This window comes from Emys orbicularis, chromosome 5, assembly GCF_028017835.1.
Source record: "Emys orbicularis isolate rEmyOrb1 chromosome 5, rEmyOrb1.hap1, whole genome shotgun sequence".
Taxonomy (NCBI): domain Eukaryota; kingdom Metazoa; phylum Chordata; order Testudines; family Emydidae; genus Emys; species Emys orbicularis.
Window position 1 is genome coordinate 121,505,427 of NC_088687.1, and position 25,492 is coordinate 121,530,918.

Below are 25,492 nucleotides of genomic sequence, written 5' to 3' on the forward strand. Positions count from 1 at the left end.
TTGGCAGGAATGGAAACCCTCTAGCTGTTTTTCTGTGCAGTGTAAAAAACCCCCCAAAAAACAAAAAAACATTTTCCTAAATAGTCTCAAATTTGTTCCCCTGAAGACTTAGTGGGTGCCATGCACTACCTTGGGTAAAACTTGACAGTTTGAGACCATTCTGACCCAGATCACATAAATAGTTTGCTCTTTAGCTCTGGGCAAAAACAAAAATCCTGCCTAGAAGCTTTTTTAAAAATGGCTGGGGGAGGGAGGCATATATCTCCAGAACCCATAGATCTCAACTGACTCCAAATTTGGATCACTACGCCTACCCTGCACCCTCCTGAGGCATACCAAATTTAAAAGAAATCAGTTTATGTACATTGATCTGAGAAAATTGAAAAGGTCCACCTTATACCAATGTCATGATGGAACTTAACTAAGTGAAGCTCCTGTGTCACTGTAAAGCTTTCTTGACACCTTAAGATTCCATTGAAAACACCTTTTGAAATCCCCATCATGGAAGCACTGAAAGAGAAACTGACACTGCTGAATTTTCACTTTACATGCTGAGAGAAGTATACAAAGTAAAGAGTATAAGTAATGACAAGGAAGTAGTTTTTAAGAAAAACCTTGTTCACTTCTAGTAACCTAAGTTGTTATAAACAAACTGCTTTACGTTGTTACTAACATATGATTCAGTTATCGGTGCCCCTCTACCTCAGTTACTTGGTTTATTCTTTGTGTATGATTTTTCCCTAGGTACTGTGTGACAGCTACATGATAGTAATTAGTTCTTTAATAAGAGAGACTTTTTGAAGTGTTTAATAAAAACAAAACTGTTCTTTCCTTTTACTAGTTACCAATTGGACCAAGATGACTGATGTAAATGTATCCAACTCCTTAAATGGTTTGAGTTTGATGGGAATTCTGGACACCAAAGTGGGCAACAGTATCCAGAATCTTCAAAACTTGAATTCAAGGGCCCCGAGAGTGCCCTCTTTGCCTGAGTATGGACCTAGCCAGCATTCTAGTGCTTTAGAAGATAGCCGTAGCCTTAAATCTGTAGATTCTGGTATTCCAACTCTAGAAATAGGGAATCCGGAGCCTGTTCACTGCAGTGTTTTAAATGTGAAGAGAAAACAGTCTGAGTCTGAAATCATGCCCGAGAGAACTTTTCAGAATGCATGCATGCTGCTGTCTTATGTGCCTCCACTTTCTTTGAATGCTGAACATGAACACAGTGTACGAAAGTCCTCAACTTTTCCAAGAACTGGATACGACACAGTGAAACTATACAGTCCAACTTCCAAAGCTCTGAACCGAAGTGATGATATCTCTGTCTGTAGTGTGTCTAGTCTCAGCACAGAACTGTCAACAACTTTATCCGTTAGCAATGAGGACATTTTGGACTTCATGGTCACAAGCAGCTCAAGTGCAATAGTGACCCTGGAGACTGATGAAGCGCAGTTTTCAGATGTTACATTGAATTCCACTAAGGAGACCAATGATCAAAGCCAGCAGGCGTGTTGTCAAGAAGCAGATGTGGACAGTAAATTGAAAATATTGGGACCCTTCACTAGCTTCTTTGCCAGGTAATGGGATTTTGATACTTAAGAAAAAAGTTACAGCATTCTGACTATGTATTGGGGGCTAGGAGGTGCTTAAGGGGTTTTATGGTAAAGAGTTACACCTTCAGCTAACAATTCTAGTTCCTCTGGGTATGAAGATTACTGCCATCTTTCTGCTCTGCCTGAGTAGGCCAGAGCTGCGCATGGCTGAAACATTGCAGTGGGTAAGGTTCTATGCTCTGTGGTTGGGATCCACAGAAGCTTGAACTCTGCACATGAGGTGAATGAAGGTGGAACTCTCTTCTTTGCAGCTGTGTTTAAAGGGGGGAAGCAAGGTTCTGGGGGAAAGGGCTCTGAACTGGACCCCAGGAGATTTGGATTTTCTTCCTGGCTTTGCCATTGACTTACTGTATGACCTTGGGTAAGTCACTAAACATATGCCTTGGTTTCCCTGTCGGCCAAATTAAGAGGATACTTGCCCACTGTTGTAAAGCACTTGGAGGTCTAGGAATAGAAAATGTTCTAGCGGTGCTAAGTATTTTAATAATATTAAATGTAAACACATTCCACTTAAAGTCGAAATATTTGTCAAACATTTTATTTTGTTTGACTTAAGGTCATCAGTTCACTGATAAGGTGACAAATGACTAAGGATATGATTTAGTCATGGATTCCATGACTTTAATGAACCTCCATGACTTCTTCAGCTTCAGCCTTCCCTCCCTCCCCCCCACGCAGGGCTCAGACTTCAGTCCCCCCAGTGGTCAGCCCCCACGTCCCTGGTTATTTTAGTAAAAGTCGTGGGCTTTTGTGAATTTTTGTTTATTGCCTATGACCTGTCCATGACTTTTATTAAAAATAACCACGACAAAATCTTAACCTTATGACCAGTGGTATTTAGACTGCTCATCTTTGCTATCAAGATTAGGAAACAATACTGTTGACCACCTCATTTGCTTGTGTCTTCATAATGGGAAAATGTCAAGACCAGAGGTAGAATGTGGAACTTGAGCACTTATGGTAATTATTGAAATGGCAACATCTGGGGCAGCACTGAAGCAGTTACATTTTTGAAAGGCTGCCCTGGCTTCCTACATTAAAAATAATGTATTTAAACTGATATTTCTTATCAAGCAAGCAGAGCTAGTACACAAACATCATGTGTACCACCCTGAATAATTCTTTTGTGTTGAGGTACGTTAGCTAAGATAATTTTTGGAGCAAGTTGTCTAGTACGGTGTCGAATTCAAATCAGTTATTGATTGGAAGTTATTTCTGTGTTCTGCAGCTTTGGCTATAAAAAGCCTGTTTTGCCTATCTGATTATTTCAATGAACCACTTACTCTTCTTTATTTAAACTTCTCTATTTGCCAAAAGAAAAGACTAATGAAACACTGACAGAACAATCATTTCTGTTACTTCTCTGAAAGAGTGTCTTAATGGGGGGGAAAAGAAACAAAAGCTGTTGATTTAGAACTATTAAACTGACTCTAAATCACTTAGAGAACAATGTCTTAACAATAAAATAATTTTGAAGTTCCAGTATATTTGAGTACTCCACTATGGGTATGTTTACACTGGAAACTTCAAAGCGGTGTTGTGGGAACGCTTTGAAGTGCGAGTGTGGTTGCACGCGACCTCTCCCAGCGCTTCTGGTAATCCGCCTCCACGAGGGGATTTACGCCAAGCGCTGGGAGCATGGTCCCAGTGCTCAGAGCCTGTCTACACTAGCGCTTTAAAGTGCTCAGACTTGCTGTGCTCGGGGATGATTTTTCACACTCCTGAGCCAGCAAGTTAGAGTGCTATTAAATTTTAAATAGTTTGCTTTAATAGTTAAATCTGTATTTAATTTACATTTTATTTAAATTTTTAAATCTTTTTAAAAGCACATTTTTATCCACCCTGGTTGAAAGCAAAACTGACACCTTTGGTATTCCCTAAAAGGGAAATATTTTTCAACAAAGTACCATATCGTGTCTAACAGGTAACTTCTGGCACTGAGTGATACAACCAGGAGTGCATATGAGACTCAGTTCAGCATAGAAGCTAAGTAATCCATTTGTCTACTGCTCTTACTCCTTCCCTTAACTGGGGGTAGCTTTCATGTGGCTCAGACAAGTAGAAACCTTTTGAACTTGTGTCTGCTTCACCTGAAAGAGCCCTGAAAACCTTATTTACTAGTTGGATCATAGATGTTGTTCAGGATTGGAACTTGCTGTCACTTGCCTCATTAGAAATTGTCCATATGGCCTTGCGTCTTTCACACAGCATTCCTGTGTGCACATATAACCTATTTGTCCACTTCCTAGATATCTCAACCGTATTTCCCAAGCACTTAATGTTGTAAGTCATGCTTTTGTAGGCACTTAGACACCCAGTTCCTGTCTTTATTTTTCTTTTTGTGTAACTATATCTAATGAACCTGCAGAGTTTTTAAACCTTGGTGGAACTACGTCAATGAGGCATTCCTTTATATGTGGGCTTGGAAAAATCAACCTAACAGCAAGAGATCTTGTACTAGTGTAAGAATGGCACCCTGGTGCTAACTTTCCTCTGTTCCTCACAGTGCAGAAACACATGCTACCTTGGAGACCACTAATATTGAGGCATCTGTTAGAGGTTCTAGTAAGTGCTTGCCTTGGAAAGATTCTGCTCCACAGCTTCAGTTCTTTGTTTCCTTTGAGATTTATCCTGTTCTCTGAGAAATAAGAGAGAACTGTTGAAGACTCCATTTTATTCAGTTAATTTGCTGGGAGTCGGGAGGGAGTATCATGTATTTCTTGTACAGGGCCTCAACTTGCAGGTCAGGCTTCTGTATCAGATATGGACTGACTACAGAGCTTCCCTCTCAAAGAGAGATACCATAGATGTGTCTTCCATAAGATCCTTTTATGTACTGCCAGGTATGGGTGAAGTTTATTTAAATAAGTACCTGTAAGTGGCGCACAGTAGTGCTACCTACTGTCTGAACAGCATAATACAGTTGAGCATTCCATTACAGGGAGAGTGAGAATTTGTACCTCTGGCTGTTAAGTCCTGGGTGAAATTTATTTATTTCTGTAGATATCACTCCCCTCTTCACCAATCTGAATTTTCAAGTAATTGCATTTTAAATTTGCAACTATTGTCCTGTGGAAGGACTCATTGGTCCACACCAGATAAAGCACAGGTGCAGTAGTTAACAATGGCCAGAAGTCTAGGGGCCCTAAATCCATATGGTAGCACAACTTCAGTATCGTTGCAGCGATTCTAGTGTTTTAAAAAAAAAAAAAACCACTAGAATGCCTTCAGTATGGAATTACTTCTTTTTCTGAAGCTGTCATTTGAACTCAACCTTGATGGGGACCTGTAGTAGTAAAAGTTTGGTTAGTGATGTGTAAGGCTACAATTTTGTCATGGATATTTTTAGTAAAAGTCAGGGACTGGTCACAGGCAAAAAACAAAAAATCACCGAAGCCGTGACTGGTCCCTGACTTTTACTAGAAACATCCCTGACAAAATGGGGAGGGAGGAGGGTCTGGCACCCTGCCCTTCCCCCCCGCCCCCACTCACCTCTAGCAGCTGGGAGCTGCAGAAACCCCATTGCCCAGTGGCTGGGAGTGGTCCCCCTGCAGGGCTGGGAGCTGCTGGGATGTGTGCCCCTGCTGCTCGCGGTGGCAGGGGAGATATGGGGGGCCCCTGCTAGCGGTGGAGGCTGGGGAGCTGCAGGGGGCTCCAGCGTCTGGGAGATGCAGGTTCCCCGGCTGCTGCTAAGCAGCTCCAGGGTCCCTCTGCTGCTGCTGCCACTGGCAACTGTGAACTGCGGTGGGGACCTGGCTGCTCGCAGCAGCTGAGCTGCTGCAGGGGGGACCCCTGCCAGCAGCGGCAGTGGCTGAGCAGCTCAGGGGTCACTGCCAGCGGGGGCAACTGGTCAGTCAGCAGAGGCTGAGCCGCTGTGGGCCCCCCGCTGCCAGCAGCAGCTGGTCAGCTGTGGGGCCCCCAATGTCACGGAGGTCGCTGGAAGTCACGGAATCTGTCTCTTCCAGCGACCTCCGTGATATAATCTTAGGGCACATCACTAAGGCTATCAGCAGCTTGTCAATCCCTAGCCCCTTGAAAGGAGTTTGAAAAGTGAAGGGACTCCATGTTCACTCAGGGAGCAGAGTGAAGAAAGCTCTTTGCACTTCCCTCCTGACTTGTGTTCCCACTCCACTCCTCAAACCTCTGAGGGTATGTCTACACTGGAGACTTCAAAGTGCTGCCGCGGGAACACTCCTGCAGCAGCGCTTTGAAGTGCGAGTGTGGTCGCGCATGAGCGCTGGGAGAGAGCTCTCCCAGCGCTCCTGGTAATCCACCTCCACGAGGAGATTAGCGCCGAGCCCTGGGAGCACGTGCTCGGAGCCTGTCTATGCTAGCACTTTAAAGCACTCAGACTTGCTGTGCTCAGGGGGGTGATTTTTCACACCCCTGAGCCAGCAAGTTAGAGCGCTATAAAATTTAAGTGTGGATAAGCCCTGAATGTGAAGATGATTGCTCCCTCAAATAGCTTCTGTTGCTCCCTGCCTTCATGACAAGGTGACCCAAACTCAGAAACAGAAGCTGCTCTCTTACTGGTAGCCACCCTATTGAAGAGTGTGTGTGCGTGCGTGTGTAAAATTTCTCCTAGAGGAAGCCATAAGTGTGATGTCATTGGACTTGTTCATGAGAAAGGGTTGAGCTGCTTGTGAATACAGCTGAGAAACTGATAGGGGAGAAAGTGCTGACAAAAGCACAAAGTAAATAAACTTCTTGGCAGCTTTCTCTTGGGGATCTTAGTTATTGTGCTTGAAGTAGGCATCTCCTTCCCCACCCACCAAAAAAAAACCCTTTCAGACAAAAGTGAGGTTTTTAAAGTTGACTGAATAAAGCAAATTGCCCTGAAAAAGGAACACAGATAAAGAAATGATCAGATTGGTGTCCTGTAGATACTCCCCATACAGAAGAGGGGAAATAATGGCTCTTCTCTCTTCCTCCCTATGCCATGGAGGATGGGAGGAAGCTATAAATTAATTGTATGTTTAGCCTCTGATTCAGCAATACTGCACATGAAAATGTGCTTAACTCTAAGTGTACTCATGTGCTTAACTGGTTTTCTGAGTCAGAGCCTTTATGAGCATTGCCATCCGGGCCCAGCTTTCTGTGTGCTATCTGCGTCAGTGAGGCTTTTCACATAAATCTTTGGCCACACATTTATTGTCTGTTGGAGCGTGCCCTGCTGGGAACTGATCTGTGGAGTTCGTCTTCTTTTTCTCTGCATTCACTCCTGTAGAAGGAGCTGTGCCCTCAGTAGTGTGAGCCAATACATTCTTCCAAGGGTGTGTGATACTTATTTTTTTTTAAATCCACGTATTCAAGGACACCAGATAAGGAACAGCAATCTTTATAAAGTCATTGGGAGAGAGCAGGCACCACAAGGCTTTTCCTTGCTGCCAGGGTGTCTTTTATCTTTTCCATCTTCCTCTCCCCCTCCCACAAAAAAGCATCTTTCAGTAAGTTCTCTGGGAAGATGGATCTGGCTCAAACCTGGATACCATACATGTAATCCAAGTCTAGTCAACACATTTATGACTGTGGCCTGTTACTACTTTACTTGGGTCATTGTCTTTATAATCCTAGAGAAAGGAGAGAGAGCATACTTCTCCTTTTATTATTCCCAGTGCAAAATATCTGGTTATGGCCACTGAAAAAGAATTGCTCTAATTTGCAATCAAGGAGGAATGTAGATGGGTCTGTTGATACAGGGCTTGGGGATAATTAGTGAAAACCCTTTTTAAAGCTGTCTCTTGCTGTTTTGAAACAATGAAAAGAGAATATCCTGTAATCTCTTTGTTGTACTGACAATTGGAAAGGTGGCATGGTTTTAAGAGTATAAAGGCCTTATTTTTCCCTGATAATATTATGGAAATATGGTAGTATGATCATGCATTTCTTTTGAGAGGTTAACTTGCACCTGTGCCTGCCATTAGAGGGAAACTGGAAAATCAGAGATCTTTCTCTTATCTGTCCCCTTTGGAGGTGGTTACTCCCCCCCCCCCCCCCCCAACCCCCGCTCCTGTCCCATGTACACATGTTCCTCTCCCATTTTGAGAAATGCTGGTAATGCAATTGCTCCACTATTTTAATAGAATTCTGATAACCATGGGGCTCGAAGATTCAAGAGGTCTTGGTGTGAGCTCTTGGAGACGAGCTATCTCACTAGTCTACCTCTGATCTTTTATCCATTTTCAGGCTTGTGACCTAAGTTCCCTGTAAGATGTGCAGCAGTGCAGTAGCCTATTAAGTGCCGCGTAGGTGCTCCAGGAACTCTCCTGGCCGGGACCTGCTGCGGCTGGGGGAGTGGTGCCCCTCCCCCCCTCCCATCCTAGCCCAGCTCCCAACCTGCCGCAGCTGGGGCATCCCTCCCCTGGCCCGAGCCCAGCACCTGTCACGGCCAGGGGAGGGGTGCCTATCCTGCGGCCCCAGCCCCGGAGTTGCTGTGGCGGGGAGAGGCGCCTCCCCCCCAGCCCAGGTGCTGCTGCTGCAGGGAGAGAGAACTGGGGGGAGTCCTCTCCCCGCCGTAGCCCCGAGGCAGCCTGTACCCCCAAACCCTTCATCCCTGGCCCCACCCCAGAGCCCTCTCCTTCCCCCCCACACCCAACCCTCTGCCCTAGCCCTGAGCCCCTTATCCCCAGCCCCACCCCAGAGCCCGCACCCCCCAACCCCCACCCTCTGCCTCAGCCCTGAGCCCCTTCCCACACTCTGAACCCCTTTGCCCCACCCCCACCACATGAATTTTGTTATGTTCACCAATATGGAGGTGATGTGTCACACATCACTTCCATATTGGTGCACATAACAAAATTCATTCTGCACATGTATGTGAAAAATTAGAGGGAACGCTGGCGGAAGTTTGGAACGTTAATGCATTTGTCTGTGTTAAAAACACTGAGATTCTGGAGGCTGGCTTGAGGACTCTCCTATAAGTCTGAGGTTCAGGCTGAAATCCTAGTCCGTGTCTTTTTGATAAGGAATGTTTATGGACTCTGACTCCTACTCAAAAGAGTAACACACCTAGCTGTTTTGTGTAGCATTAAAAAAAAAAAAAATAAGCTTTACGGATGTTACCTAGCCCCTAGGCTGACCAGATAGCAAGTGTGAAAAATCTGGACGGGGGTAGAGGGTAATAGGTAATATATTAAAAAAAGCCCCAAATATCAAGACTGTCCCTATAAAATCGGGAAATCTGGTCACCCTGCTAGCCCCAGACCTCCTCCAAGTACGTAACATGACATAGGGTGAAACTTTATACTGGTTACTTCAAAACCTTTGTGACCGTGCACGGGTTATAATTAGTGAATTCCTAGCTCTTCGTATATGTGATTTCTCTGAAACGGAAGCTGGTGGGGAAACCTAATATTCACTTTTTCTCTTCGGAAACATTAAAACAAATCAAACCAGCAGCCATCAGATAGATAGCGGGGGACGGGGAATTCAGGCTTTCCTGCACCCAGTACATTCTTAGGTCTTTTTTGTTATTGGCACACTGTTGTGACAGAGTAAAAATAATAAATTTTATTAAAATGCTTTAGAACTAAATTGTTGATAAAAGCATACAAAAATCACTAAACAAATGGCCTTTATCTCCTTTAATCTTTCCCTTACTCATTATTTATATTTTCAGTAGTACCTGGAGGCCGCAATCAGGACTGGTACCCCCTGGTACTAAGGACAGTGTAAATGTAACAGAAAACAGTCCCTGCTCTACAGTATTTATAAGCTAGTTTGAGACAAGACACAAGTGGGTGAAGGAGAAGAGGGAGGAAGCAGGAGGATAATGGCTGTAAGATTTTTGCAATTAGACAGTTTAACAGTATGCACAGCTGGAATGTTCAAACCGTATTTTTCCTGTGCCTGTTCTATCTTTAAATGAATAGATATAATTTTATTATAGAGGGCTGCTGGAACATCGTGGGAGGGGTAAGAAGATGAATAGAGGAAGGAAGGGTGAAGTCATGGAGGAGGATAGGAGCAGGAGGCAATGTGAGGGAGAATAAGTAAAATAAAAAAAAAAAAAAAAAAAAAAAAATCCACAAAAAGTCAATTAATTGCAGCTGGAGGGCTCCAAAGGTTGAAATTCTGAATTCCAGAAATCAAATGTTTAATGACAATGAAGCAAAGGTGGGCACAGCTGCTCTGCTGGACTCCAGGACTCCCTAACCTTATCTGCTGTTTGTTTGTGGGGGGCATCTGCTGAGACCTGTTGACCCTGTAGCAGGGGAGAGACTAAAATTGACAATATTTAAAATAGAGTAATGGACTGGGGAACTTGATATCAGGATCAATATTTCATCTTAGGCCTACCCATTTTAGAACTTTTCTTGAGCAAACTAGTGATCTGTATGCTTGTGTTAAGGTCTGGATTACTGCAAGCTGATTCAAACAAGAATAAAAGGGCAATGCTCTTCCATAGTTGTCCCTTTCCTCCCCCAGTGTTTCTTATCACAGAACCAAAAACAAAAAGACTTGAATAACAAAATCATGTTTGCTATTTTCAGCAAGTCTTTTTTTCTTGCAAGGTTGCATTGGAATGATCATGTATCAATACTTACTTTTGATAAAGATTGCTGAAAGTGGGTGAAGTTCGTTTGCAATATTAATAATGTGCTTATTGTTAAATTGCTAGGCAAAAGTATGACCTTTGTCATGTGGCCTCTTCTCGACTAGATGTTGAAGTGAAACGATCAATTAACTTTAGTTCATGCCCCTCCTATGTAGATTTTAGACAACTGTTGTACTATCTAATTTGAATTGTAGTGTTTTATTTCTTTTTCAACTTCTTACTAAAACTCATTTGAGAGGCTCCTTCGGGAGGGGTAGGGAGAAAGGTGCTCCATCTTAAATCCTTCTGCTGGCAAGAAACTTTTAATTAGTTTCCAGCGTAAATAAATTGAACAGGATGGTTGAAATGCCTCTAGTTCCTTGTTGTTGTTTTTTACTCTTTCTGGTACATGAAATTGTCCACTCTTTGAGTTCTGTTTCTGAGATTCTTAAATATTTTCTTTCAGGAAAAGTTAAATACAATGTGGTGAGTGAGTTATTTAGTACAATAATCATTAACATCAGGTCACAGGAAAGCAAACATAATTTTTATTTTTATTTTTTATGAGGGGGGGATATTGACAAAAGGCATCACACATGAACAGGAAGTCAGTATATGTTAGCTGCAAATATATGAAGTGGATGTTGCATCAGAACCACATATAATGGTTGCCAATTTTAGTTGGACGTATTCCTGGAGGTTTCTTCACATGACATAATCTTTAATCTTGGCAACCCTACAGATAATGCATTTGCAGCATCAGATTTTAATATATTTTTCCCCCTCCACCTCCCCCCATGTGTCCCTTGTCAGCCTGGCTTTTTTTATTCGTTTGCAATACCTCTATTCTCAATATATGGAGGTGTGTGTGCTAGACTCGTCACTTTCTAATTAAACGTTTCTATATTAATACTTTAAAACTCATTTCTTGGTGGTTTCTAAAGATTTAGTTTTCTACCATGTCCAGTATGCAGACTTTTATAGAGGATCATATCTTTGTGTGGAGTGCTGTGGGAAAACACTGGAATATATAGTTTCTATTTCCTTGTTTAGCAGCAAGCAAAATTTTTGGGACTGATTAGCTGCTGATTGTCAGCATCCTCAGCATTTACTATGGCTAGCAAAACCAGCTATGTAGCCTGGGTTTTTGAGTAAAATGTTTAAGGATTTATTCGGGAAGAATCATAAAGCTAATGCATTTGGATGTGTTTTTAGTGTGTTGCCTATAACTTGTGAGAATGAGACACGTAACTCAGCTTCATTTATTTTTAGCTCCAAGGTCAGTTGGTATGACACAAGGAATAAGGGACTGATTACTTTCAAGGTGTCCTTTTATTATCAAACTTCTTAAAGTCCTCTAATGGAAATGTTCCTGACCTCTAGGCTTCTCACCGCATTTGTAAAATAGACTACCCTTGTAAATAGAAAGTGCTTTGTGGTAGGGGCAGATACTATTTGTGTAAGAAAAAGGAATCTAATATGTCAGAAACTAAATTTCCTACTTTTATTGTTGCATCCATGTGTCCTTTACTACTCGTCTGTACAATGAACTTAAACTTTGGATTGTCCTTTATGGGACCATTTATTGAATTTGATAAATTAGAGTTTTTGAGTGGCAAGTCATTATAATAAACAAAGGATTCTTTCTCAAGGGTAATGTTAAGTGGTCAGGATGTGGGAATGTCTTCTGCTGTGTACCAAATGGAGTTGCTAAATCATTTTCTAAATTGAAGTTGAGTATGTGCCTGTTGTTATATCTGGTTGAGCTCCCCCTGTTGTGATGGGATCCAAATGCTGAATCCTACGTGCTCTTAACTTGCTGGAGCCATGAAGAGTTTTAGGCACTGTCCCTGGCTTTGGACCTGTAGGCATGCGCACCAGGCGTGGACCTCATGTCTGACACCCTGGTTGCAGTGGGGACCCTGTACCCTGGAACTAGTGCCACCTCCTCAGCAGCTTTTGAATATTCCCCACTGAATCCTACCAAAGGTGTGAGCCTTCCAGTTTACAGTTTACCTATTTGTGGGCATGCAATAGTGAAAGCAAACTGACACGTGGATGGACTTTTACCCAGGATTCTGAAATGCTATTTTCCTTTCCTTTGTTACCCAGGGTTCTTTCAACCCAAAGCTCTTGGTAACTTTTACTCTGTGCAAGGTGGTGTCAGGAAATAGATCGGAGAGACATGGCCGTCCGACCGATAGATGGCTGTCACAAACAGGACAACACAAGAGTGCTTTCACTTAAAGCTAAACTTTACTTAGTCTCAAGCACTTACACATGTCCGCAACAGGTTAGTAAAACACCCCAAAGCTGAGTGTGGCTCTCGAGTGACACAGCGGCAGGCTTCCGGTGGCCAAATCTTCAGTCTGCCAGTGGGGACCGCAAGATGTATTCAGAGGGAGAGTCCAAAAGAGTCCAACTACCTCCAACTTTCCCCCCCTTATTTATACATTAGTAATAGAATGACATGTCCCTTAAAGAAACCTTGTTAAGTAAGAAGTTTCAATGGTCAAGCAAGAGGTTCCTTCTGATTATTGATTAACCAGGTGTGGGTCTTTCCAGCATTTGCAACCTTGAGGCCCCAATAGACATTCCTGGGGCACATCCTGCTCTTCTAAAATGCATGTATCAGCAACTTCAACACAATTCTTATCAGGAAGGATGTGGGGTCAAGCTGCCCTTTCTGTGGCACCCAAAACCCTTTCCCCTCCTGCCTTGGTTAAGCTAAGCCTGCTGACTAGGCTGCTTTTAGCAATAAGCCATAGTGGTTTCAGGCACTTTACTGGTTTGCCAAAATCTCCCCGTACAGCTTAGGTAGCAAGAGAAATACAAATGTATACAAAACAGTACACGCACACCTATATGCATTTCCCTGCCCCTGGGTTCCTCACTACTCTGGAACATTCTTTAGGCTTCTGTAGAGTCCTCTGGCGTGTTTGGGATCCTTGTCTTGCAGCTTGTAGCTTCTTTTGAGAATCAGGGAGCCTTTCTAGATCAGCTAACTCTCTACTCACAGCTGGCCCCCCAACTGAGTTGAATTCCCTGGCTACAAAAGCATGCCCATCTCTTCCTCTTTCCTGCCCAAAGCTTCCCATGTCTCCTTGAATCTTCCCTCAAGCTTGTTCCTTGGGCTTCAGCTAACCTATTGTCCCAAGATGCTTCTGAGAGGTTACCTAGGGTACAATCTGGACTGATGGACAGCTGTGTCCCCCCCATTTTTCCAACCTGGTGTACTTTTTACCTAGCTTCGCTGTGAGAGTAACCACTCTTGGTCTGCTCACACACAGCCTCCAGCATGTAAATCACTCCCAGCTATACTGTATGAGTATACAGTATACATTACAGGACAACACCAGCAAACTCGCAGTCCCAGACTTTCCCCCAGAAGTGTGCGTCTTGTACTGGACAATAAAAGCTCATATTAAGTCGTCATTTATTAATAAAAAAATATATGCACAAATCTTGTTATGCTAAATGAAGTTTCCCAAACATTTTAAGCCAAACACACTGGTTTAGATAAAATAACAAAGCAAATTTATTAACTACAGAAAGATTACGTGACTATGAGTAATGAGGCATATAAGTCAGAATTGGTTACAAAGAAATTAAAAGTAAAACACAACTAACACCTGATTTAACAAGCTGAGTGAATACCACCAGATATTCCAGTACTCTTAGTGGCTGAACCTCCTTCAGTCAGGATCTCTCCCCTCCGCACAGTCCAATGCTGATTCCTTTGTTCTTCAGGTGCGTGAGTAGAGAGCAAGGGTGAGATGATTTGGGGCATCTGCTTCTTATAGCCATTTCTCTTGCACAAGAATCTTCTCCAGCTGATGTTAAGGAGACAAAGTCTGAGTGGCTGGGAACCTTATGCTGCTGCTTTGTCAAAATGTAGGTTTTTGCCCACTATCTCTTTCCTTCCGAAGAGTGTCCATTTGATCTTGTTGTCACCTGGCTGAGGTGTTGGCTAGCTTTTTGTCTCTGGGGAACTTATTTGTAACTGCCCTTCAGAACATGTTGGAACATGTCTTGATAATATCATGGGATCTTATATCTTTACATACAATGTTGCCACACATATTTTATCAGGAAGTAATCAGCAAATCATGAGCTTTCAAATGATACTTTCTATAGTATGCTTTGTACAAAATTTAACATAGTCTTTTAAACGGGGTGAACATAGGGGTGCAGACTGTCTCAGCTTCCAGCTAAATAAGTGACCCGTTAAAGGTCTCAGAACTCACCATTTTGTATGTGGTCTAGGAGATACGTGCTACAGTCCTGTCAGCAAACTGTGGATTCCATATCCCTGCAGAGGATGATGCAGCAAGTTCATAACATCAACCAGATTCACAAGTTGTACTCAGAAAATTGTCTAAATCGTCAGATTCTCCATCATGGCTCACTGGAAGTGAACTACACCTCTTCCCCTATATAACGCGACCCAATATAACACGAATTTGGATATAATGCGGTAAAGCAGCGCTCCGGGAGGGCGGGGCTGCGTGCTCCGGCAGATCAAAGCAAGTTTGATATAACGCAGTTTCACCTATAACGCGGTAAGATTTTTTTTTTTTGGCTCCCGAGGATAGCGTTATGTCGGGGTAGAGGTGTACTTTAAAAGTAGGCACATGTGAGGCCTAAGTAGAATTCGAGTGGGAAAACCTAACGTCTTTGGTAAAATCTGAGACATTATAACCACTATTCCTATGTGATTTCTGGTATCTCCTTTTCTCAGACCATTATAGGATACATATTTCATAATTATTTTAAAGTATTTAAAAGATAGGAGAAATATAGGTAGAATAAGCATTTCCATTAGTTAGAGGCGTTTGAGACCTTTTTTTTTTTTTCCTGTAGCTCAATATGAATAGTGTAGAAGGCATTGAACATTAAATGTGCAGAGGAAACTATGAGAGTTCAACACCTACACACAATGGCTTGGTCTACACTTGCAAGTTTTTTCGCTAAAAGGCAGCTTTTGGCAATGAAACAGCAGAGGCGTACACACTGCAAAATCACTTTTTGGATGAAACTCCTCGGTTGCAGCGTTGTAATAAAACCACCTCCACGAGAGTGATAAGGCTTTTTGTGCAAAGGTTTTATCACCAAAGTGCCAGTGTAAACACCTTGCTTGCTTTTATCAGTGTAATTGGCCCATGGAGGTGTCCCGCAATGCCTGCAGTGACCGCTCTGCTCCTTGTTTTGAACTCAGCAGCCCTGCAGGCATGCACCTCTCCCCTTTCAAAGCTCCATTCTGACAGCCAGGGTGCTGTGCTGCTCTGGGTACACACAGAGTAAATCATTAACGTGGAATGCTCCTGCTGTCTCCCACACTACAAACACGCAGGTGAACACGCAGGCAGGGGCGGGTGTGTGTGTGAGAGAGAGGCTGTGCTGTGCAGAGCCAGGGAGGGTGGTGGGTATTGATGTCAGGGGTTTCCCCCTCCCCCTGCCTCAGGACTGGTTGCTTTGGGCAGCTGTCTGAACTTGAGAGACAGCATGCCGACACACACACTCTCTCCCCCTCCATCCCATCCATACACGCTCCCTATCTCACGCTCCCTCACACACTTCAGTTGAAAAACGGCTGGCAATCTAGTAGGATGCATGATGTTGATGCTGTACCAGCCCCATGAGGCATTGCAAATCCTTCCCAAAGCACCCTGCAGCCAGTTGCATGGTGGGATAGCTACCACAGTTCGCCGCTGTCTGTCATTGCAAGAGCTGCTAGTGTGGATGCGCTCCAGCGACACAAGGAGCTAGTGTGGACATACAACATAGGTTTTAATTAAAGCGCTTTAATAAAGGTGGTATAACTTTTGGCAAAAAACTTGGCAGTGTAGACATAGCCATTGTGAAGTACACTCTTTCAATCTGTGGGTGGCGATATCAAGGAGCTTGCGGCAATTTTTTGTAGCTTGGGTGATTACCCTGGTTCAGACTGTGGTGGCTAATAGCTCAACTAAGTTTAAAAAACAAAACAAAACAAAAACACCCCAGCTATCTGCACAGTTCCTGTCACATGACTGGTATATTTCTGACCATCTATAATCAAAATACCACCTAATCTCAGTCTGACTCCTTTATCAGTAATTTCCACTGTGGAGTATTACAGTGTGCAGAAATTAAACAGCAACATTACTTTGACCTTCAAGAGTCCTACTTAATTTCTACCCTGTTCTGTGTTCCCTTAGTGGCTCTGATTCTGCAAAAACACATTATGCATGGTGCAAATAGACTAAATAATTGGATATTAAGTGAGAACTTTCATAATAAATCAATGAACTTTTAAACCATTCTTTAATTACCATAGTACATTATTTTTAGCTCCCTTATATTTTCAGTTTGATAATATCAAAATTGAGGTGGAAAAATACAGTTGGAGTTTTTCTGCTCTAAGTGATGTAATAAAGGCTAAGACAAAAATGGTCTGGAGAGAAAGTAAAGGGGATAGTTGCATTACAACTCTGCAATAAGAATGCAGTGGATAATTGAAGGTCTGTTAGACTTAATAGAGTAAAAGTCTAAAATTTAGGTTATATGGGTCTGGAGCAGGATACTTTTGAGTGCTACTGAATATATCCTGAGATTGGTGGCATAGCAGGTGTTAGAAAAAATATTAATCTCTATCTGGATGTTGATTATACTATTTCCCCCCCTGCTTAATATGGATATAACTTGTTAAATCTTGTAATCTAGGCCATTATGAGAGAAGTATTGCCTCAAAAATTGTCAAGGACTGTCATAATTTAGGGCTGGTCTTCACTACGGGGAGATTGACACTGCTGCAATCTATGCAGCAGGGATCAATTTAGCAGGTCTAGTTATTCATGTAACTGGAGTAGCATAACATAAGTCGATTTACCCCTCTTTCCCCCCCCCCCTCCCCCATGAGGACAAGCCCTAACTCTGTAACCTCTCCAGCAGTGATTCTGGAAGGAGGGAAGAGCCTGATGTGCTGTGTGTCAAGCATCTCAATTCTGGGCCTATTCACCCAATGGAGTTTTTTGTATGTGTCTCCTCAGAGCTCACTTTCCCTGCAAACTTCTTTGAGACCAACAAGCAAAATAGTTCAGCCTGTTTTGTGTGGCTGCCCTCTCTCAGCTCACTGCCGGTGAGGCTGGCTAAGGGTACAGAGACGCCTTAGAGACTCATGACATCAACTCTGGATTAGTTAGAGAATCCAGCATTTTGGCTGGGAGAAATTGATGTGTGTATCAAGCTTGTAGGAGTAAATATAAAACTTTTCTATTTCTGTAAAGCAATTAAGTATACTTTTGGGTGCTATATGAATTAATGTGGTGAAGGGATACAAGGGCAAACAAGATAAAAAATATGATAGAAAAGTGGTGGGTTATCTCCTTCATTGGAAGCTTAATTGAAATTCCCCATCCCCACATGCCCATCCACATTCATCCGTGAGTAGGTTAGGGGTGACTGAGTGCAAGATTCCCATTAAGACAAAAATAAACTTCTTTGCTGTTACAAATGAACATTGGGTGATGTCCAATAAGAAATTATGGTAGCCTGTATGTGAGAGTCAAGTCAATCATTGTTGCCAGTTAGCAGTTTTATATTGAAGGCTGTGTAATTATCTATGTTGATTGCTAAAAGAACCTATAGATTGACAGTGTACATTTAAAGTCAAGTACTTCTACCAGAAAAAGTATGACGTTCTTATCCCAGCATTGTATTGAGCCGTTCTTTCCTACAATGAGTAAGTTCAGTGTTTTTCCCCTTTGTGGCATACACCCACAACTAGCATTGCATGCTCCATGATATCTCTCTCAGTGCACGTGCCCTGCTTTGCTAGACTAAATGTCTCAAACTTGTCTCCCTCACCAACAAGTTGGTTCAGTAGAAGATATTACCTCACCCACCTTGTCTCGCTAGCATCTTGGGACCAGCGAAACTGCAATTCTGCTTGATGCTCTTTTTAATTTTCAGTGCTTAAGATTTTAAAATGCCCACTGAAGGTACATATGATGCTTCCTAGGGATACCCAGGGTTGTGAGGCACCTCATTACCACCTGCCTTAGCGTGAGGATGCTTTGTCTGTTGTGGGTCAGTTCCCCAACACCACCAATCTCTGGCAACACAAGCACTACCTTCAAGGCTTCTGCAGGCCCCGCTCTCTCTTTACAGGTTAAGGATAGGCACACTCCAAACGTTTGTCCTGGAGCATCTAGACCCGATTCACTAGATATTTTCAAAATTCCCAGATCTTCTGTTCCCTAAGGAACAATACACCACAGTTTACCAGCTACAATATAGAACACAGCTCCGATTAAAACACAACACTTCTTTATAGAGAAAGCCATTATAAGTTTATTTAACAAAGAACAGATGCGAATGATAGCAAGCAGAAATATTGGAAATAAAAGGTTACATATAAAATCATAAGATGAGCCTAAACTTAACTAATAAGACACTCTCATAAGAGCAAAAGCTCAGCCAAAATCCTTCCAGCATACTGCAGCAAGGCATTTGACTGTAATCTTCCATTCATGAAGCACACTGTCAGCTAACTTCCTTGGTAAAAGTTATCAGGATATGTGTCTGCAACCCCGGATAGATCAAAACAGTCCTTTGATCTTTATTCATAAACTGGGCACCTTCCTACTCTGTATTCTTTCCTGTAGATTTTTGTGGTCTCTTGTTAATTTTTTTAACTTGATCAACGGGTGGTTTAGTATGTAAACAGGTATCCACATAAGAACGGCCATACTGGGTCAGACTGAAGGTCCATCTAGCCCAGTATCCTGTCTTCCGACAGTGGCCAGTGCCAGGTGCTTCAGAGCAGGTAATCAAGTGATCCATGCCCTTGTGAAGTATAGAATACTCAATTTGTGTATAACCAGTCAGATAAGCGTTTCCTGCCTGTCTGAAAGAAACATGTTTGTCACCTTCTAGTGACCTGCTTTAACTTGCAGACCTTAATAATGTAATTTCTAATATAGGTACATAACTCTTTCGATATTCTCCTTACATACATTTCACAATGTTTATGATGACGAGGTGTTTTTTTTTTTTACTGGCTCTCAATTTAGACTTGATATGCTGCCCTCTAGTGAAGTATTATGTATATAACTAACCCAGGGGATCCCTGTAAAACACATGGCACCCTCTGTGACCTCTGCCAGTTGGCGTCAGGAGGTTCTAGGGTCACAGTGTGATTTCCATGTTGGTGACATTTCCAAAAGAAGCCGAAGCACAATTCCTCCCTTAGGTGCTGGAACTACAGGTGCATGGGGTGCTGCCACACCCCCGGCTTGAAGTGGTTTCCATTACATACAGGGTTTACAGTGGCTTTCAGCACCCCCACCATAAAAATTATTCCAGCACCCCGATCCCTCCTAGCCCATGACTAATTCCTGTTTTAATGTTTAATGGTTTCTGAAGACCGTGTCCCCAGTAAGAATGTACAACTTGATGAAAAGTATGTGGAAGTTTGAAAGCAGGGGGTTAACAAGTATCACTTTATGTATGTTTATAATCTATATGTACACTTTGATTTAGCTGCCAAATTAGCAAATTTCATTTTTTTATAAGGTTTTATTTCTAAGAATTACATATGGATACAATACTGTACACGTGGCCAGAAGGGAGACTAATTTGAGTTTGTATACAGCAGATTTCAAAAGGTGTGTCTACCTGCCTGACTTTCTGCTTTTCCCCACCCTCTGATGAATACACAGTGTGTGAGTCCTTCCTTTTTCCTGTTGATACAGTGACAATTACTGAGAGGTAGAGTTCCTTGACTCTGACAGCATTCTGTGAAGGTAGAACATTAAACCTTTAGCTGTGTGGATTTGACTGTGAAAGGATTCGGAGACGTATCAAGGACTCTTGCAGCTGACTTTCAAATCTGGATTAAATTAGCAACAGAAATCATGGCAGCACCTTCTATACTCCTCTTAGTGGACAGGTTTGTATACAAGATTTTTGTTTTGTTTTGTTTTTTAATTGGAAAGTGACTGTATTCGCTTAAGGTAGCAGTTCAACTTCAGTAATATATTATAATTTTTAAACTCTGTAAATAAGAGTGTGAAAATAACTGAATAGACAATACAAGCTAATGGAATAGCTATATAAACTATCCAACTAAGAGTGGGAGCTGAGGTTTGCTGTTGGGGATTCCCTGGCCTTTTGGGAAGATTGAAAGCAGCAGACAATGCTCTTTTGTATGTGGTGTGAGTTTAAAAAACTCTGAACTTGAAAAGGCTTTGAGAGAGTGCCAGTGGAATTGATTTGATTTTTTTTTCAAGTTTTCTTGATATTGAATGATACTAGAAGGCTTCCTGATAGCAGTGGGAGGGCACAATATTGCATGTGTCTTGGTATTGCCAGGTGTATATGAACCTTTTTTCAGTTTGCACTATAAAATAATTTGAGTGCTATTATTTGGGGGAAGGGATAGCTCAGTGGTTTGAGCATTGGCCTGCTAAACCCACGGTTGTGAGTTCAATCCTTGAGGGGGCCACTTAGGGATCTGGGGCAAAAATCAGTACTTGGTCCTGCTAGTGAAGGCAGGGGGCTGGACTCCATGACCTTTTGGGGTCCCTTCCAGTTCTATGAGATAGGTATATCTCCATATATTATTATTATTATTATTATTATTTTATTTATTAAACACATCTTAAATGAATGCTGAATGGTTCTTAAATTTTAGCATAAAACATTATTCCTGATGAATTGCATTATCTTTTAACATAGTGAAGACACTAAAGATATCTAATGTAGCTATCCTTTAATACCATTTCCCTCCCTCCTTGTTTTTCCATAATGTATTGCTAAATCTAAATTGAACACTGCTTTCAGAAAGTACTAGCAGCTAAACCAGATGTGTTGCACAAGTAAAAGATCAGTCATCTTAAAGCTCACTCTTGAGTGGGAACTTATGTTCTCTCCAGGTTGAGAATTTTTCTTCTCACAAATTGAAAATACTTCAGCAATAACCAGGCAAAACATGTTTTATGTGCCACACTTCATTTTGCAAGGGAATCTGCAGAAAGACTCATTTTCCATTTTCAGTGTGATGTCATCTTTGTCCATACTCTTAGAACTCTTTTATAAACTGCTGCTGCAGTTTAGTGTTGATATGTTTCACATTTTTAGTAGGAGTGCAAATTAAACCCATGACACTCTTAATTCCTCCATACTAATGATACAATGGACATGATGCATCAGGTCAGATATTCCTGTGACACAACCTGATGTACTGTAATGGCTGTGAAGGATACATTAGAGTAGATTGAGATAATACTTGGCATATGAATTTTCTGATGCCTCAAGCCCCCCCCCCCCTTTTCTTTTCTTTTTTAAATGTAAGGTATCCAAACAATTTTTTGTGACTTAAAACTACTGTGAAATGTGAGGTTAGAAAACTTGATTTTTAAAATAAAAGTCTAGAGTCTGCCAAAAAAAAGTGTGTGTGTGAAAGACTGTAAGAACATAGTACAGTTATTTTTGTTTAATCTGTAGCTCTTTACTAGCCATGACTGACCCCCTTTCACTGATTATCCTTTGGACTGAACCTTTTCATGCATGAACTTGGCTCAGACTTGAGGCTGCTCAATTTAGTTTTCTAAAAACTCTAATCAGAGTTGCTCAAATCAGGAAAGCTTGTTTCCCCTCTAACAATTAATGTTTGGGGGTTTTTGTGCTCTGGTAACTCAAACTTAAAGCAAAGCTTTTGATTATGAATTATTGAGTTGTACAACAGAGGAAGAAGTAATGGTTCCTTTTTCAGAGACTTGCAGAGCTCTGCCTGTGCTGGGAGAGTCGAATGGAGACTTTAGTTTTACAACAGTATAGTGTCAGGTATAGGTCAAATGGTTGGATCTAGCACTGGAAATGGGAGAAAATCACATTCCCTAATCATGTTGGTTCCTTGGACTCTGCAGGATTTGGGAACAATGGTAAAATAGTTTGGTCTTGTCCATATAGCAAGAACAGAACAGTATTTTAAGTGCTGGGACCTAGTGTTGCAACCAAATGCCACGTTGCAGCAATTTTTCTAGCGTAGGTGGCACTAGAATTAAACATAACACAAAGCTTGATGATCAGATGACCATTCCAGATGAAAAGTATTGCAACTTTTTTCTTTTACACTTTTTGTCTTGATGTGTAGTTAGGACCTAAGTGTGGTTTAACCATGTCACAGCCTTGGATAGACCAAGGCTTTAGGATATTACAGGATCACAGTTACAGGAAGGTTAGGTTCTGACTAATATTACAAAATAATCTAATTTGGGCCAGTTTGTGCTGGCTTAGGAATCTGATACTTTTTTTGGAGACTGCCATCCAGAATGTACACTTTCATTGTGAGGAAAAGTTGCTTGCTCTTCATGGCTGTGAAGCCCTAGCCATACGTGAACAGAGGATAAACCAATGCCATGTTGTCTGCCGACATCTAGAAACAATAGCTCTGAGCAAAGTTTAACTACCTTTGTTCGTTGCAATGCATGTTGACTCTGAATCTTAATGACTTAAATGTCAGCAATTATTTTACTGCTGATTAAATGAGCGGTGGTCATATGAAGGGCTGTACAACCTGCTGAATGTGGAATCTTGTTTTGGAATCTCAACATAGAACTTAAAATGCGAGGGCTTAGAATGTGGGAGAAGTTTGATAAAATACTACTTTTTTAATCTCCCCCTATTCTACCCAAGACAAGATGGAGCCATGTCTTCACTATGTCAAATGACAGCTGCACTGAGCAAACTTGTCTCTCTCTCCAACAGAAGTTGGTCCAATAAAAGATATTACCTTGTCTCTCTAACTGCATTGTAGTCAGAGGAGTGGGCGCACTGGGAGTAGGGGGCACCAAACAGGATTTGAAGGCCAACAAAGTACCAGTATTTGGATGTGACAGAAACAGAAAAGAAATCCAAATAATTTGCTTAATTTAGGGTGCTGGTTGTATCTGTTTTTTTTTTTTTTGTTGTTTCAGCTGCCTTTCCAGTTAATTAATTGAGCATAGGTCCTTGACACAGCACAGGCAGAGGAAGATATGGCCACTGCCCCAAGACCTTATAGTGGAAGTCATACAGACAAAATTTCTATTAACTGATTCAGTTAGGTTTCAGAGGGGTAGCCGTGTTAGTCTGTATCAGCAAAAATGAGAAGTCCTTGTGGCACCTTAGAGACTAACAAATTTATTTGGGCATAAGCTTTCAAGGGCTACAACCCACTTCATCAGATGCATGGAATGAAAAATGTAGTAAGCAGGTATAAATATACAGCACATGAAAAGATGGAAGCTGCCTTACTAAGTGGGGGGTCAGTGCTAACCAGGCCAATTCAATTAGCGTGGATGTGGCCTATTCCCAACATTTTCACACGCTGTATATTTATACCTGTGTACTGTATTTTTCCCTCCACGCATCTGATGAAGTGGGTTTTAGCCCACGAAAGCTTATGCCCAGATAAATTTGTTAGTCTCTAAGGTGCCACAAGGACTCCTTGTTGTTTTTGCAGATTCAGTTAGATTAATTTGGCATGATTATTGCACAGTGTACAAGATGAATTGTCTGGTCAGGTACTGATGCGTTTCTCTCTCCCCCCCCCCCCCCCACCCCCGCCCCGACTTTCACAGTTAAGTTTTAGCTTGGGGAGAGGAGTGCTGGTTTCTTTCCCAACTGACCCCCTATTTTTCTGCCCCCACCAAAAAAATGCAAACCCTAAATGCCTTGTGTAAAGTTCTAGTGCTATAGGAGGTACACAGCTAGGTGCAGTTAGTGTTTCAAACAGTATATGTGCAGGTGGATGTCTGACAAAATATTGATTGGTGTAAAGAAGAGGTCACCAATTAGCCCAATACGCAAAGTTCATAAACCAAATCAGCTACTTTCTCACAACAATTTACACAACAGACCTTGTATCAGTGTTAATGTTTAGTTAATTCATAGTGCTGAATATGATTTCTTTGCCTGTGGCTAGTACTAAATCATTTTCAGCCCCTAGCCATGTGACCCGTGCTGACCTTGTACTTAGACATGGTTAAATTTCATAGTGTGGACCAGAGCTGGCTTGTTTCTCCAAAAACATGGTGGTGATAATAACAATACCCAGTTCTCATATATCACTTTTTATCTGTAGACTTCAAAGTGCTTTACAAGGGAGTTTAGTATCATTATCCCAGTTTACAGATGGGGAAACTGAGGCATGGGGAGGTAACTGACTTGTCCACAGTTACTCCATGGAATAGAACCCAGGTCTCCTGATTCTCAGTCCAGTGCCATGTCCACTGGGCCATGCTGCCCCCCAGGTAGACCTCACTGTGAGAGTTGAAGAACACAGTTTTTGGACATAAATTGCACCTGTAATTTGTATTGCACAATTACATATATGAACTACAGTGACAGGTTAATGAGAAATGCCTGGGTAGAATTGTTCCTTACACTTGAAGGATCTCATGAGAACTAAGTAATCAGCGTATAACAAACTTTGTGTTACAAAAGATGGTTCAGTCTATGAAATAGAATAGCAAATGCTGCAGGATAAATAAAATCCACAACAAAAACAAACCCTGAAAGAGAACTGTCCTCTTACTTCTAGACTTGAAAATCACAATAACATGGAGACTAGACTTACTGTTTTTTATACCTTGTAATTCCTGTTTGCCTGCTTCTGTGTATACTTAAAGAAAAATGCTGCTTCTCTATGTAGCTCCCTTTAGTTGTAATGTTAATTTATTTTTGGTGGACTAGAGGTGAGTTGTAAAAGACTCTATTAATACTTTTGTGTAAATTGAAATAGGAAGAACATGTGATTGCTAGGTTGGATTCAAGAGAAATGTGTGAATTTGGCCTTTCTGTGTACACTTCAATTCTTTGTGCAAATACCTAGCAGAGAGTAGAACGAATACCTTATTTGTACATTTACTGTACTAGCTTATCTTCTCTTTGCTCTCAGGATAAGAATAGACTTTAGTTTTAAATCTCACTGGGAGGGAGAAATTATCATGTAGGCATAGCAAGTACTAGTACCCTCCCGTAGGGGATGACGGGGGAAGAGGGGAAGGGGGGAAAAAATCACATGACCATCATCTTTATGAAAAGGATTCCACATCCCTGGAAGCATTTCATTTACAAAGAAGTGAATTTGAGCTTGGATATACTTACAACGGAATGTACCTCAACTCAGGTACACTCACGTCTAGGTTTCATAGTATATTAGATTCTTGTAATTTGTGGACGTGGCCATAAAGGATGCCTGTCAGTGGTGTGTGTGTGTTTTTTAAAATATATGGAGATATCCTATTTCCTAGAACTGGATGGGACCTTGAAAGGTCATTGAGTCCAGCCCCCTGCCTTCACTAGCAGGACCAAG

General features: G+C 41.8%; 1 protein-coding gene across 1 annotated transcript in view; it reads left to right on the forward strand.

Annotated features, from left to right (window-relative positions):
* The first annotated feature begins 843 nt into the window (after window positions 1–843).
* TBC1D14 (TBC1 domain family member 14) overlaps window positions 844–25,492 on the forward strand; it is a 90,659-nt gene continuing 66,010 nt past the window's right edge. Inside the window, exon 1 of the mRNA XM_065404894.1 lies at window positions 844–1,577. Within this exon, the coding sequence (XP_065260966.1) occupies window positions 859–1,577 (719 nt within the window). The 5' untranslated portion in view covers window positions 844–858. The remainder of the gene's footprint in view (window positions 1,578–25,492) is intronic.